Source organism: Pleurodeles waltl, chromosome 3_1, assembly GCF_031143425.1.
Source record: "Pleurodeles waltl isolate 20211129_DDA chromosome 3_1, aPleWal1.hap1.20221129, whole genome shotgun sequence".
NCBI classification, from domain to species: domain Eukaryota; kingdom Metazoa; phylum Chordata; class Amphibia; order Caudata; family Salamandridae; genus Pleurodeles; species Pleurodeles waltl.
Window position 1 is genome coordinate 1368234474 of NC_090440.1, and position 14793 is coordinate 1368249266.

The 14793-nt window shown below is 44.6% G+C and overlaps 1 protein-coding gene across 1 annotated transcript in view; it reads left to right on the forward strand.

Annotated features, from left to right (window-relative positions):
• Positions 1-1528: 1528 nt before the first annotated feature.
• LOC138285202 (cytochrome P450 2A13-like) overlaps positions 1529-14793 on the forward strand; it is a 476011-nt gene continuing 462746 nt past the window's right edge. Inside the window, exon 1 of the mRNA XM_069224864.1 lies at positions 1529-1762. Coding sequence (XP_069080965.1) covers positions 1586-1762 — 177 coding nt within the window. The 5' untranslated portion in view covers positions 1529-1585. The remainder of the gene's footprint in view (positions 1763-14793) is intronic.

Below are 14793 nucleotides of genomic sequence, written 5' to 3' on the forward strand. Positions count from 1 at the left end.
TTAATTCACGCACTTATTTTTTCAACATATTATCATGTATTTTTTGATGCACTTACTTTCAAATTCTTCACATGTTGCTGCTTCCTTACAAGATGCCCCCCAAACTACTATTCCCTACAGGCCGCATTTTTTCTTTACCGCTGCCTATATAAAGACCTCCATCACACTATTTATCCGCTGCTGAACAAACTGTACATCATCTCTACTATTTAGTCCATGGCTTGCTAAACAACAGAGATTATGCACTGTTTTACAAGCTGCTGGGTAATAGCAGAGAATTCTTACTGTTTGACTGGCGGCTGGTTAAATAGACACTTCCATAGCTAGATGGACAGGGTTCAGAAATGAATAATTCTGCCTCACACACAGTACAGAGAACTTACTTGCTTGAATTTGGTGTACTCTGCTTCAGGCCCAGCTCCCTGGTCAAACCTCATATGCTTGTAGTTTCCACTTTCTGATCTATGCACATTGTAGGATTTCATCATGAATGCTATTTAGGGGTCGCCAGGGGTCGCAGATGCAAACCCCGACTTGCCCCTTGCAACCCCTGACATTGCCCTTGTGAGCCCTGGCTTCAGAGGTAGCTAATTCAATGTCAGGAACACAGTGGCAGGTCGTTCTTGTGGACGTCAGTTGGGCCTCCACTCTGTTTTCTATTAATATTTATTACCTTAATAGTGAAAAATAATATATTGTTCACAATTAGAGTAATATAAATGGGGTACAATTAGCTGGGAATGTGCCCTTCCATGGCAGCTAAGGTACGTAAAAAATATTTTAAATGTATGCTGTCTGTGTGCTTGCGGGTGAGATTGTTTACGTGGGAGAGTGTGTGTGTAAGTGTGAATGTGTGTGTGTATGTGTAAGTATGTGTGTGTGAGTCAAAGTGTAGATCAAAGGATGCGTGGTGTCACTTCGGCTTCCAGTCATGGCTCGCTGCTCGCTGAAGGGGCGACGAGCAGCGGTGAAGGGGACAAACAAAATAAACATTCCATTAAAAAAAAAAAAAAGTGTCTGTCTCGCTGCCGTGCCACAACACACCACACCACTTGCATGTTTGGCCGGCCTGAGACGACTGGCCAAACTTACATGCACACCAGTACTCCCCCTTTGTCCCCGTCATCCCCCATGGCCCCCCTTTTAACAATAAACAATAATAAACACAGTATAATAAACACAGTTGATTATCGTTTTATTGTTAAAGGTTTGCAGCTGCTGCTGCTCGCAGGGTATCACTCCTCTGCCATAGTGGAGGAGCGGCCCCAGTCTGCTACCCCAGGCATTTTGGTGAATTGACGTCAATGGATTTGGTGCCTATTAATCGTGCAGTGGGAGCTAAAAGAGCAGTAAATAGTTTATACTCTAGCTCAAAATGAAAGTAAGCCAGCTGGCAAACATGTAAATGTTTCATAACTTGATGTGATACATGAAAACACGATTTAGCAACTACTGCAGAAGTTGCATCAGACTGAAAGAGTTTAACTGGGGACAAAAACGTCAGCAGAGCTGATGAGTCGGCATGACAAGCTGAAGTGAGACATTTCACTGGCTCTGCAAAGAAGCTCTTCAACCTGTCACCAAAATGGATCTTGGGGCGGCTGTTTCGCTTCTGCTGGTTACATGCGTCTCTTACCTGGTGTTCATTAATGTCTGGAGAAGGATGTTTCAACCACACAGACTTCCCCCTGGGCCCACCCCACTTCCTATAGTGGGCAATCTTCTTCAAGTGAAAGGGCAAATTGTGTCATGTCTGCTGAAGGTAAGGCTCTTGGGATTTTATGGAAGCGTTTCACTGGTGGAAGAAACAGATCAAAACTGTTTTCACGAAGGCATACTTGCGCAACCTGATTTCATCCTGTTTTTGCTAATTTTACATCAAAATGGGAATTATATTTTCTACTCTATTTAAAGTTGAAAAGACATTTTGTTCCAAGTAAGTAGCAAACAATTTGGCGAAGACATGTTCATGTTAAAACCTATACCAATACTAATACTACTCTTACTCTAAGTGCTTTAAAAGCTACATGTGGACATAGATTACAGGTATCTTCGTGGAGCAAAGCAGAGCAAAAGAGAACTATGTTGGGATATGTCAATATTATTTTTATGCATGGCACGTGGCACACCAAGCACTGTGTGGTGGGCAGACTCGTAGGAAGAATTCATTGCCACTGAGGACTGGGTGGCAGCCACATTTACCCCCATAGCTGATTAAAGAGTGAGGACGATCTTACATCAGAAAACACATATATTGAACATTACAAGTATCGCTTTAGTGGCATAAAAAGTTGTCTTTTAAAATAATATCTCTAATTGTGTTTTGTCTCTTCTTGAACATACAAGATGTGAATCATGAATCCGTCACCACCTTTTTAGTGAGGATGGCGAGAATGTATAGGACTTTTCACATAAATATATTGTATTGTATTGTATTGTAAACGTATTTATATAGCGCTTACTACCCCTGACGAGGCGTCGGAGCGCTTTTCGATGAGTAGCACGCTACTCCGGAACCCAACAAGAATTACTGATGGATTAGCATTGTTTAATAATGAGTATAGTTTTAGTATTATTATGAGTTAATTTGAGCCGCGGATATGAGAGTTTGTTAGTTAGATTGACTGGAGTAATGGAGGGGTGGAGGAGGAAAGAAATCCAGAAGTGTTAATTGGGAGTATATCCTTCATTTACTCAACCCAAAGGCTTGGGATGAATAAAGGAGGGCGGAGGGGGAAGAGCATGTGGAAGGGTTAGGGAGAGCATAGTAGCAGGGTGAGATGAATGCAGGAGAATTTAGTAGGGTTGTGTGGGAGGTCACAGAGGTAGAGTGAGGTTTGGTGAGTTAGATGTGGGGGCGGAGGGAAGAGCTTAGGCAGAGATATTTAGGAGATGAAAGTGGTAGAAGGGATTTAGGATGAGTCAGAGTGAGAATGGAGGATAGTTTGATAGAGACATGACATAAGAGTGATGAGTAGATAAGTGTGATAGGATGAGAGCAGGAATTCATAGATATCTAGTATAACAACCCAAAACCAGGAGCCATGCAATGATCCACTAACATGCCAAGCACAGAAACAACATATACACATACATACACATACAGATGCCATTTATGGCTACATGAGAACAGCAGTATGAACCTCAAGGCACAGAGAGGCTCTCAGTCCGCTCGCTGATTGGTGGCCTTTACTGGGTAAATATAATTCAGGATTGCATGGTGTAAGAAGATGAGAAATTTAAAGATGTGCAAGCAATAGACGACCTGTGACTTGATGCCTAGATACAAGAGCTTGGGAGTGAATGGATCAGAGTGACATATTTCTGTGAGTAGGAATAGCGACACTTCGGAGCAGTTCTAACCGAATGTATAATGGAACAATTAATGCAAGAACCACGCATGCCTGAATCAGGGGGTCAGAAACAACGATCACGTTGTTACCACAAATGTTTTTTCCACGCATGCCTCTACAATGATTTTTCGTTGTAAAAGCATGCCTAGAGCAAAGGCATGTGTGGGAACGGCATGCATGGGTCTAGCATCCCACCCCCACCCGCACTAAGGCCCAAAAGTACCCCACCCCTAACACTAAAAGTACCCTGACCCCCACCCCGCCCCTAAAAACAAAAGTACCCCATCACCCCCACCCACCCTGAGCCCTAAAACCTTCCCCGTCTGCCCACCCACCCTAAAAACTACCGATCCCCCTCCCCGCCCCTAAAAACAAAACTATCCTGACCCTCCCACCTTTGCCCCTAAAAACAAAGCTACCCCAACCCTCCACCCCACCCCTAAAAATAAAACTACCCCGATCCCCCAACCCCCACCCCCAAAAAAAAGCTACCCGACCCCACCACCTCACCCCTAAAAACAAACTATGTCGACCCCCCACCCCTGCCCCTAAAAACAAAACTACCCGACCCCCCACCCGCCCATAAAAACAAAACCACCCCAACGCCCGCCACCCAATCTGAGCCCTAAAACCTTCCTCAACCCTTCTCCTGCCCTAAAAACAACCAGCCCCCATCCCGCCCCTAAAACCAAACTTCCCCAATCCCCCACACCTAAAAACCTAACTACCCCAACCCCCTATCGCTACCCCTAAAAACAAAACTACCCGATACCCCCACCCACCCAGAGCCCTGAAACCTTCCCTGACCCCCTCAACCACCCTAAAAATAACCAGCCCCCATCCCCTGCCCCTAAAAGCCAAACTACCCCAATCCCCCATCCCACCCCTAAAAGCCAAACTAGCCTGATCCCCTACCCCTAAAAACCAAACTACCCTGCCCCTTAACCCCACCCCTAAAAACAAAACTACCCCACCCCTAAAAAGAAAACTTCCCTAATACCCCCACTAACTCGGAGCCCTGAAGCCTTCCCCGACCCTCATCCCACCCTAAAAACAACCGACCCCACACCCCCACCCCTGAAAACCAAACTACCCCTAATCCCACCCCTGCCCCTAGAAACCAAACTACCCCAATCCCCCCACCCCTGCCCCTAAAAGCCAAACTTTCCTGATCCCCTGTCCCAAGCCCTTATTTCACCCCCACCCCTAAAAACTACACCCAACCCTGCTCCAACCCCACTTCTCTGACCAAACTACCTCGAGTCCCCAACCCTAAAAAACAAACAAGCCAGACCCCCACCCTGCACCAAGCCATTAATCCACCCACCACCCCTAAAAACCAAACTATCCTGCCCCCCTCTGCCCCGGTTCAAGCCCTTAATCCACCCTACCTATAAAAAGTACTCCCAACCCCCCCAACCCCACTTACCTGACCAAACTACCCCAATTCCCACACCCGCCCCTAAAAACAAAACTACCCCTACCCCCCACCCCTGCCTCCACCCCATCCCTTAATCCACCCACACCCTACCCTTAAAAACTACCCCCCAACCCCACTTACCTGATCTCGGCCTCTCCCCATCCACTCTGCCTTTTTCTCTGCCACAACCACGCATATCTGTAGTTCAGCACATGTGTGGTTAAGGGAGAGAATATAGTTGTTATTGTTGCGGCATGCGTGGTTACGCTTGTGTTGTAGATGACATTGTTGTTCCAGAGTCGTGGTTCAGGACGTTTCCCGTTCTATGCACTTGTGTAACATAAGGACCTGCACACATTAAAGACATTTTGCTACCCCGAGACAAAACACTAGTCACTTGGGGGCTACATTATGGTGGTGACAGTGCCCAGGTATCTTACTCTGCATTATTAAAAAAGATAACACTCACCCTGTTTTGGGGATCTTTTTTCCAGAATTTTTGATAGAAACAGCTTGAAGCCCACCAGGCCCATTTTATCCCTTTCTCGGACTGTGGGGTTAATGTCGCAGTGCATGGTCTTGAACCAATCTTAGGAAAGCAAAATTCACAACGCACTACAAACTCAGGTTGCCAATGTAGTCAGGCTGCTCTTCTGACAGTCCTATCTTTCTAGATGCAAGACTTTCTCGATCCAGGCGAATACGTTTTGGAGCTTGCTTTGGGGGCGGTAAAGACTTGGTTGTTTTCAAACATTGATGTTGAGGTCAGATACATGCTAATAGCACTTATCCCTGCAACTCTGTACCTCACATATGGCACACAGCGCTTACTATTTAGACCACACCTTCAACCCACACATGTCCAACCATGCACAGTTAAATGGCTTGCAACTTAGGTGACTGCTCTGAACCACTTTGCGACCTTGACAGTGGGTGTAGCATCATACAACAGAAGAGGAGCTACAATGCAAACAGCTTATATTAAGAAAAAGACTCGCTTTGTAGTGGGTAAATATTTGATTATCTATTTTCCCAAAATATGCATTTCAAATCACATAAGTGCACTGATCCTAGGATGCAACACATGAGTATACACACTAAGCATAGGCTGCTGGTAGTTTTCCCGTCCCTAGTGATAAAAGTGAAAGACTGTGAGCATGGCCATTTGAGAGAAGCATGAGGTGCAGGTCGTGTTTTGAACGTGGATCTGTTTTCAATTAACTACAGCAACCAGACGAAGGGGGTTGTGATTTTCTTGCAGGATTAGGTCTCCAGACATTCACCTTTAGTTTTAGATGGCTACATAAGGAGGTGCTGCTGTGTAAGAAATTCATCGCAGGGTGTTGCAAATTGTCCATAACTAAATGGATTAGCACATGTTGCAATAGTCATTCGGCTGACACATAATACGTTGCCAATCCCACTGATTTAGGTGGTACGACGCTGATGTTTTAGTGATCTTACAGCCTACAGATTCATGTGAGCCGTCCTACTCCTTATGCGAAAGCTACTAATTGAACCTGGTAAGAGTTTAAAGACAGCTTCAAGAGCAGGAGGAGAACAATCCTCTGAAAGCCATCCAGTGCTGTGAAGTGCCTGTCTTTAGTAGCTCCTGCAGCTAGTATGTATGCATGTATGCATGTATGTGGTATATGTATAGAACAAACCTAGCAAGAGGCAGTGGAGGGCCATACAGGGTCAAAGGCAAAGATGCAAACTCAGAAAGAGGCAGTGGAGTGCTGTGCAGTCAAAGGCAAAGATATATTCTGAGTATTCGGAGAGGTTCTTGGAGTCTGTGAACAACAATGAGCTGTTCGTGCAACATGATTTAGTGTTCTTTAAAGAGAGTCATCTTCAACTCGTTTCCAGACCCTCTTTGTGATGGACACACATTTGTTGTTCCAGACCTTGGTTGCAGAGTTTGAGTTTATCTTACAGACGCACGAATGTTTAGTCCAGACCCTTGTTGCACACACGGAGAAGGCTTGCTGCCTTGTTTTTTGCTTTCGTTTATCACACTGCATTCAGTGGTACGATTGCTGGTAAAAACGTGTTGATGGTGTTAAGGCTGGCCACAAAGCACAAACATCAATCATTTGTGTGATTTCTTTCTCAGAATGTTAGCTGATAAGAAGATACATGGTTATTTCCTCTAATCTAGTCCCATAATTGTTGGGTCAAATGTTGTGGGATGTTATTTCCTGTCACTATTGTATCTTTCTTCTTTCTTGTCTCAGATTGTTGGTATACATGAACCAGACAGAGAGAAGAAACGCAGGTCTTGGACTTCGGGTGGTGGAGTCACCAAGACGTGTTTTCCGTTAGTTAAACAAAACATGCCTAAAGCAGTTTGCTTTATTTTCTTGATAATTTCATGTAAAGCGACCTTCTCAGTGATGACTAAGCATTTTAGGAATGCCCTCCTCACCAGTCTCCCCCGAAATGTAAACCTGCTGGGATTTAGGAAAGTACTTATGACTTTATTTTGTATTATTTGACCTACAATCTTCATGTAAGCACCTAGCTATCTTCGTTTCACCCAAACCACATCCACAGAACTCACCTGTACCTACACCCACCAAACCTCAAACAAGTGTGCACCCAGAAGGAAAGCGCCACGAATCTGAGCTTCTCCCCCCCCACCACCAACTCAGCTGCAAGCACTGCATTTGGCAAGTCAGGCATCCATGCAGGCTAAAACACTATACCACGAACAACACATGGAACATTTTCACCCTATCTGTAGATGTGCCCCACGGTGCTGTCCCAATCTCCTGGAAGTAGCACTTATGTCCGGTAGGGATAAGGATGGTACGACCAAAAGAAGGGACCACTAACACCTCTTCAATGTATTTGGAATGGTTCCATTTGTTGTGTGATCACAGAGCAAATTAAAGGAACAGTGAGGTGCTAGAACACCTTTGTCCACCTGGACCCCACGAAGGTGTGTATGCAGGTTAGTCCATGTGTTGCATGTCACTTGAGGTACAACCTGCAACAGAATAATATTGTACACTGTGTTAGACTGTCAGCTCACTCTACTCGTATGGAAGCACTGGTCTATCTGGATATAACAGCATGTCATTGGCGTTAGCATGGTGTGTGCGCCCGGCCTCCTTACAGGGCCAGCTCCCAGGACCTTGCAGTGCATAACATCCCTCTATCAACATACACAGCAAGAAAAACAGGTCAAGGATTTTGAGGGGTGTGGGATGAGTCTCTAGTGATGTTGTCTCAGGTTGTTGTGGTCTGCACAAGTATAAATTGTGATGACACCAAACTCGGGTGAGTGTCCTTTGATAGAAGGAAATATTCATGCTGTTGTGAGAAGCTAGACTATCCACTTAACATGGCAGAAGAGATAGTGGCATTTTAGCGTCTTCATCATCTTGAGGATCCATTCTCATGTATGACTGGGTAAGATACCTTGTGAGGGATCATGATCTCCAGCGGTCTCAGGAGAATTTCCTCAGAACCTCTTATAGAATGAGCTCTTCCCTCTGCTTGTTCAGTCTTCACAGGTAACAACACAACACACCTGAGAGCAGTGATGATAAAACGGTGAGTTTTCAAAGACATCTTGAAATTGACTTGGAGGTGTGTGTCGCTCATGAGCATTCTGTCTCTCCCAGGAAGTCATAAATGGATAGGCACATATTTTTGGCTTATGCAGTGACTGCTTGTCTTGTGTAGGCATTCCATAAGCACTTGGTTGAGTGGGATGGGCTCCCAGCTGGCACGCATTGATCTAGTAATAGCCACATACTGCCAAGTAGCACTATACCAGGCAATGAAACAAATGGCTATATAGAATTGTTAGTACTCACTGTCCAGAGAACCTGTTTACTTTTCAGAAGTGTGGATAGTCTTCTATTAAATGTATTGCAGCCCTCCTGGGATGTGCTGGACTCTCCCTTTCAAATGACGGGTTGACATGGCGATACTGGTCTGTATTCATGAAGGGATCATAATACTGTCTATTTTAGTGAGTGTTTTGTTCTTCAAATGGATTTACGGTTTTCTTTGGGAGTGCTATGTGTTCTTGTTAGCGCATGCCTGTAAGCAGCAATTCGGGGATACTGCGTTTCTATCTGTTTTATGTATCTTTTGACTCCCTGTTATAGGAATTAGGAACCATTATTCCTTCCTAAGGTTATCTGTAATTCTTTGGGAGATTATAGTCCTTGCTAACTATGGTTTACGGTGTCATTGGCTGTGCTGCTCAAATGTATTTTATTTTAAAAACACCACCGCTGTAAGAAAAAGTCCATTGTAATTTATTTACACCGTTTCTCACTTCGGTTTGCTGATATCATATGTGTTGTCCAGTCACCCAGTCCTGGGACCTGAAGTAGCATACACCAGGCTATATCTTCTATAAGTGTCTGATTCACTCATACGAAGCAGAATTGGTCAATCTGCTTCCCAGGTAGTTCAGCTCAACTGGTTTGTGATCGGAGCAAAGATTCTTCAGTATTCAAGCCATTTACTAGCCTCAAGGCTGACAGCAACCTGAAAAGGCTTTGTCCCTGGAAAACACAAGACAGGCACTGATATAAAGCGTCACCTCTAAGTCCTGATGATATATGAATTACTGGCTCGAGAGAGTAACATGCTCCAGATTCACAAGCCAGAAGTCTGTGCCAAACATGTATCTACCTTTTTAGGGCGCTATGTTTCTAGAGGAGTCACAGGTCAAACCAGACAGAACCCTTCAAGATCAGGATATAGATTGAACTGAAACTGGTGCAACCACTGAGCTTATGTTTCTAGGCAACAGCTAACAACACAGGAGAGCAGCATGTAACCAGCCAGTGAAGGGGCTGATCTAATGTAACATGAGCAAATGGTTTATAGTACAAGGAGTGCTACAGTACCAGTAAAGTACCCACAGTGCATCTGGTTGTGATGATGTTTTTGTGTACTCTAACATGCAGGATGTGAATTTACTCTTGATTTTACATGTATAGATTGACTTGGTGCTAATGCGTTTTAAATGGATTTGTTGTGACTTACAGAAGTGTATTTTTTCTGGCTTATGTTTACTAGGCCTCAATTAAACGCCATTTTGTTAAAAATGCATGCACAGTGTTCATTATTTTTACAAAACGCAGTCAAGAATGTAATATCTGTTTATTTCCATTGACATTGTCCTTGCTGCTTTAGAAGAAAACTTTAGAGCATGGTCACAATAATATTTATTTTCCCAAAAACTTTCCGCTAGGTCGCTGTACTCTATCCATTCATAATAGTTTGCTCTTCTTCATGTAACTAGTTTGTCCTGCCATCTCTGGATGACAATACCATAGAGTGGGTAGAATCAATAACCATGTAATAGGATAATGCCTACATGCTATGGCAGTATGGCATTCAATAAAATTGTGCTCTGATTTGCTGAGAATGTTATTCTTTTGCCCACACCATGATGATTTAGCAGAATTCAATGATTTTCGGTGCAAGAGCTTCCTTATATAAAAGTCTAGTAACGCTTCATAGAAAATATATGTTTGGACAGAAAAGTCCCTGCATTGTGATGGATTTGTAGGGGTGTAACACTGGCCCCTGCAGCCCCTGGGGGCAGGTGGGCCCCCAAACCTTCACGGGGGCCTTATACTGCCCAATGCCAATGAATGTATGTGGGAGACTCGAGGGCCCCTCTTCTTATTTTTCAGGGGGCCTCATCATGTTAGGTTTTGCCACTGCGGACGTGCACCCCATTCCTGAGTGCTCCAGCTTCATAGATATCTGGAAATGACCAAGGCCTGTCTCATGCATTTGCAGTCTGGTTAGACTCTCCAAACGCTACCCAATAGTTGTAACGAGCTACTGCTCATAACCAGGAGTTAAATGGCATGGCTGTAGTGTTTGTGTTTTACAGTAATCAGTAGTGTGAGCAATCTTTTTAGCTGTGAAACTGAGTGGTATCTACTGACCAACTTGTGTAAAGTTCAGCTGCTGTGCATTTAACTTGCCTTGGCCTACATGGTAAATGTATGTAGCACCTTACAACGTATTATTGCGTATGAGTGCTATGTTGAACATGTGTGTTCCTGAGTGTGGTGTATAAAGTAGAGGCCTGTGATTTCCCTTTTGGGATGCCCAGGACCTTGGAAAGCTATGATGGAGTTGTGGACTGCAGTCCCAGACAGGATATGTGGATTGCTGACATTCCTGAAGGCTGCAAAGGGGATAGCCTGGAGTGAGAGGAGCACAGCATCCTCCTTGCACATCATAGCCTCTATGATTCAGGAAAAGTGGTGGTCAGTGGATGTGGACACAGTGTTGAAAATAAATGGTGAGTCTAATAAGGATCACAGAATCACAAAACATGGGAGGGGTAGGATTTTGAACTTTTGTGAGGCATCAGTGAAGCTCACACCCAAATGTGACCCTAAAGCTGCATCCATAGCAAGAGTTATGGGTCTCTAAATTCTGGCACCACCCATGCTTGGGCAGGTCACCCTGTAACAAGACCAGGATAGAGGAGTGGGCACTTCAAAGGAGACCACATCCACAACAAGACATTAAATCACATATAGTGTCTGTGAGAACAGTATGTTAGTGGAGTCTGAAACATACAAATAGTTAATCAGCATAGACAAGACAGCATTGACTTTGAGCTGCTGGAACCATGAAGGGATCAATGTCTTATAGTTCCCCACCTGGGTGAGGGAGCCATTCCCCTGGATGGCAAGACACTTGCCCTCTGCCTGGACCTCCAGTCTCCTGCCTGTTTGCCAAGACAAGTGTGCCTGTGAAGAGTAGGAAAGACATTGGAATAAGCAAGGGCCACTGGAAACCCTGATCAGTGCATCACAGTGAGCCAGGTTTGAAGTGCCCAGTCCAGTCAGAAATTGTTCAAGAGAGCCATCCACCCTCTTGCGAAAGTGAACAAACGTATTAGAGCTGCCATAAAGTTTTAGACCATCCTCCTTTGAAGAAAATCATTAGGGCTATCGCCCTTGCATGTGCCCCCCGTCTGCCTAGAGAGTGGCTACAGGGGCCATTGGAGCTGTTACCAGGTACAACCGACATAATAGGGGCCATCACTCTTGCTCATTACCTCTTTATGCCAGGTAGGTACCACTAGGACTACTGGGGTCCTACCCCTGCTGGAGGATCCCCAGCAACCATCAGTAGACTTGAAATGAAGAACAAAAGCCACCCTACATCAACGCCACTGCCCATCTCCTCATATAAACAGATTCAGAAGAACAAGTCACCTGCTACATCTGGAAGCCATTACTGACTGCAATCAGCTCAGTGTGCCACTCCTGTTGACCGTGGAACAGTGTGGCTCATCTCGCTCATCGTAGTAGCAGGGGAGTATGTGTTCCATCTCTCAAACACTTCTTCAAGCCCTGGCTGGCTAAGACTGGAGCAGAGCTAGCAAGCTTTTTCAGAATCTCATGAACTCAGAATGTTAGATCCCACCATAGTGAGCTGAACTTTCAAGGCCAAAGTATGCTTGTTTGCTAGTGAGGGCAGCATCTGTGTAGGTTGCCTCATGTAAACCACTAGGAGCAAATTTTTTACCAAAGTAAATATTGAACTGGACAATCACATTATTGGGGTGACTGTTTGTATTTTGAGCCTTGTGCCTTTGCTTATCTTGCTCTTATCTGATCCTGAGAAACATGGGACTCTCGACCCATGCTACTACTAAATCAAGTGCTGAAAGGGTAGTACTTGGTCCAACTGGTCAGGATCCATGGTATTTCAGGGCCTGGTACAACAGGGGTAAAACGTCTCAACCCACACAGTGAGTTAGTTTTTGCTGGCTTTAGGATTCTGGGCACTTTATCCATGCTGACCAGTGCTAAAGTGCATGTGCCCTTTCCCTAAACATGATAAGATTGACCCATCCACAATTGCCATATTTAATTTACTTGTAAGCCCCTAGTTAAGTGCACTACCTGTGTCCATGGCCTGTCAATTAAATGCTACTAGTGGACCTGCAGCACTGATTGTCAAAGCCATTTCAGTAGCCCTTTAAATATGTTTCAGGCCTGCCATTGCAGAGCCTGTGTGTGCATTTCTCAACTGCCATGTCAACTTGGCAAGGTAACCCACTTGTCAGGCCCAAACCTTCCTTTTAAATACATAAAAGACACCCCTAAGGTAAGACCTGGACAGCCCCAACGGCAGGGTGCAGTGTGTTTAAAAAGTTGGACATGTACATGTACTCTCAAATTTGTTTTTCAATACTGAAAAGCCCATCACTCAAATAGGTTAACACTGGGATTATCTTATTACATTTTGTATGTGTAATTTCCAATTGGTACAACATAAATGTTTTAAGTTTGGTGCCCCTGGAAACATTATTTAAAATCAGAACTTATGGTAAAGTCAGATTTTAGGTTGTAGGTCTGAAAATGCCACTCTTAGATAGTTGGCACTTTCTTACTTTAACCATTGTGTGCCTTCTCCCTGTCTCTTGATACAAGCCTAGGGTAGGTGACAGCTGGGTTTTAGAAAATGACTCACAAAGAGAGCTGAGGTGGGTCATTAACATTCTGATGGCCCATCACCAGACTGAAGGTCCTCCTGAGCTAGATGGGAGGTAAGAGCTGACACTTGCAACTAAATCGGGCTGTAGCTGTCACCACACAAATAGCATAACCCCCTGTAGTGTCTGGAGCTAGGGAAGGAAGGACAGGAACTTTATATACTTTAAAGGCCTCTCTTTGAAGACTCCCCCACTTTTAAGGGCAGAACTGGATATAAGTACTGGACCCCAAACCCTACCAAATCAGAACACATCTGTACCTGAGGACATTCTGCCAGGAAGGACTGCTGTGCTGACAAAAGGACTGTCACTCTGCTGGACTTCTGCTGTGCTGTGCCTGCCCTGCTGCCTGCTACCCTCCTTGCATGGTACTAAGAAAAACTGGACCTAAATCTCTACATCCCAAAACCAAGTGCCTCCAAGGACTTGCTGGCTTGTCTCCTTTTCTTCTGAAGTCTCTGGGACATCAAGGACTACCTGCAACTCTCCAACAGCACCTGGACTCTGCTCTCTCTGAGTCCTGCCCTGCCAAGTGGTGCTAAATCAGTCCTGGGCCTTTGGAAACGGGTTCTGCAGCTGTGTTCTGAAAAAATTCATGCGTCGCCATCACTACTCAAATTGTAACCTCCGCATTTCTCCTTGACGCCAGCACATTGCTGATGCCGCTGAGGATAAGGACTTTGCATCGCCGATAGAATACTCAGGATAGAAGCATCGGCATCAACCCCCGCGCACCACCTACACAGCACCGGCTGCATGGACCGATGACAGTGCATCGTCTTCATCATAAAGGATTTGACACCGCATCTTGAGGACATTGCATCGATGACTGTGCTGTGTGAGTGGCTGATGATACATTTCCCTACTGCACCAATCGGAACCAATGCATTGCCTGTGTATTGGCCCTCCAGCTCTCTGAATCCAATCTTCGATGCCAATGTAATGCTCCACACAAGGTACTAATTTAGTGGGGCAAGGTTGTTCCCTCTAGCTAGCCCAGGCTTCATTGTGGTGACCCTGAACTTTGGGATTTACCCCGGTCTAGTGTGACCAAATAGTCCTGGTTGGCATTTTAAGCATTTAAGCACTACATTTGCAGATGTTCTTTAAAAAACCATATCTCGACTTCTACTTGTTGGATTTTTGTTGTTTTGATCTTCTTTTGCTCATTGAATTAAGATCTATTTTCTCTATCTTAGTATGGATTTCTTTTGTTTAATATTTTCACTGTTTTCACTGTATTAAGTATTGCACAAATACTTACCCATTGCCTCCTAAGTTCAGTCTGCCTGCTCTGTGCCAAGGTACCAGAAGGTGACCACAGGTTCTTAAAGTTGTGTAACTGACTTACCCTGACAAAAGTCATGGTCTCTACTTAGTGGGCATGTCATTTCCAGCTAGATACCCCATTTCTAATAATTCCTAATATATCACTGCTACTTTTCCTAATTAACTTTTGATATGTTGTCTCTTACATCTCATAGTACTGGTCAATCCATATGTCTCGAGTT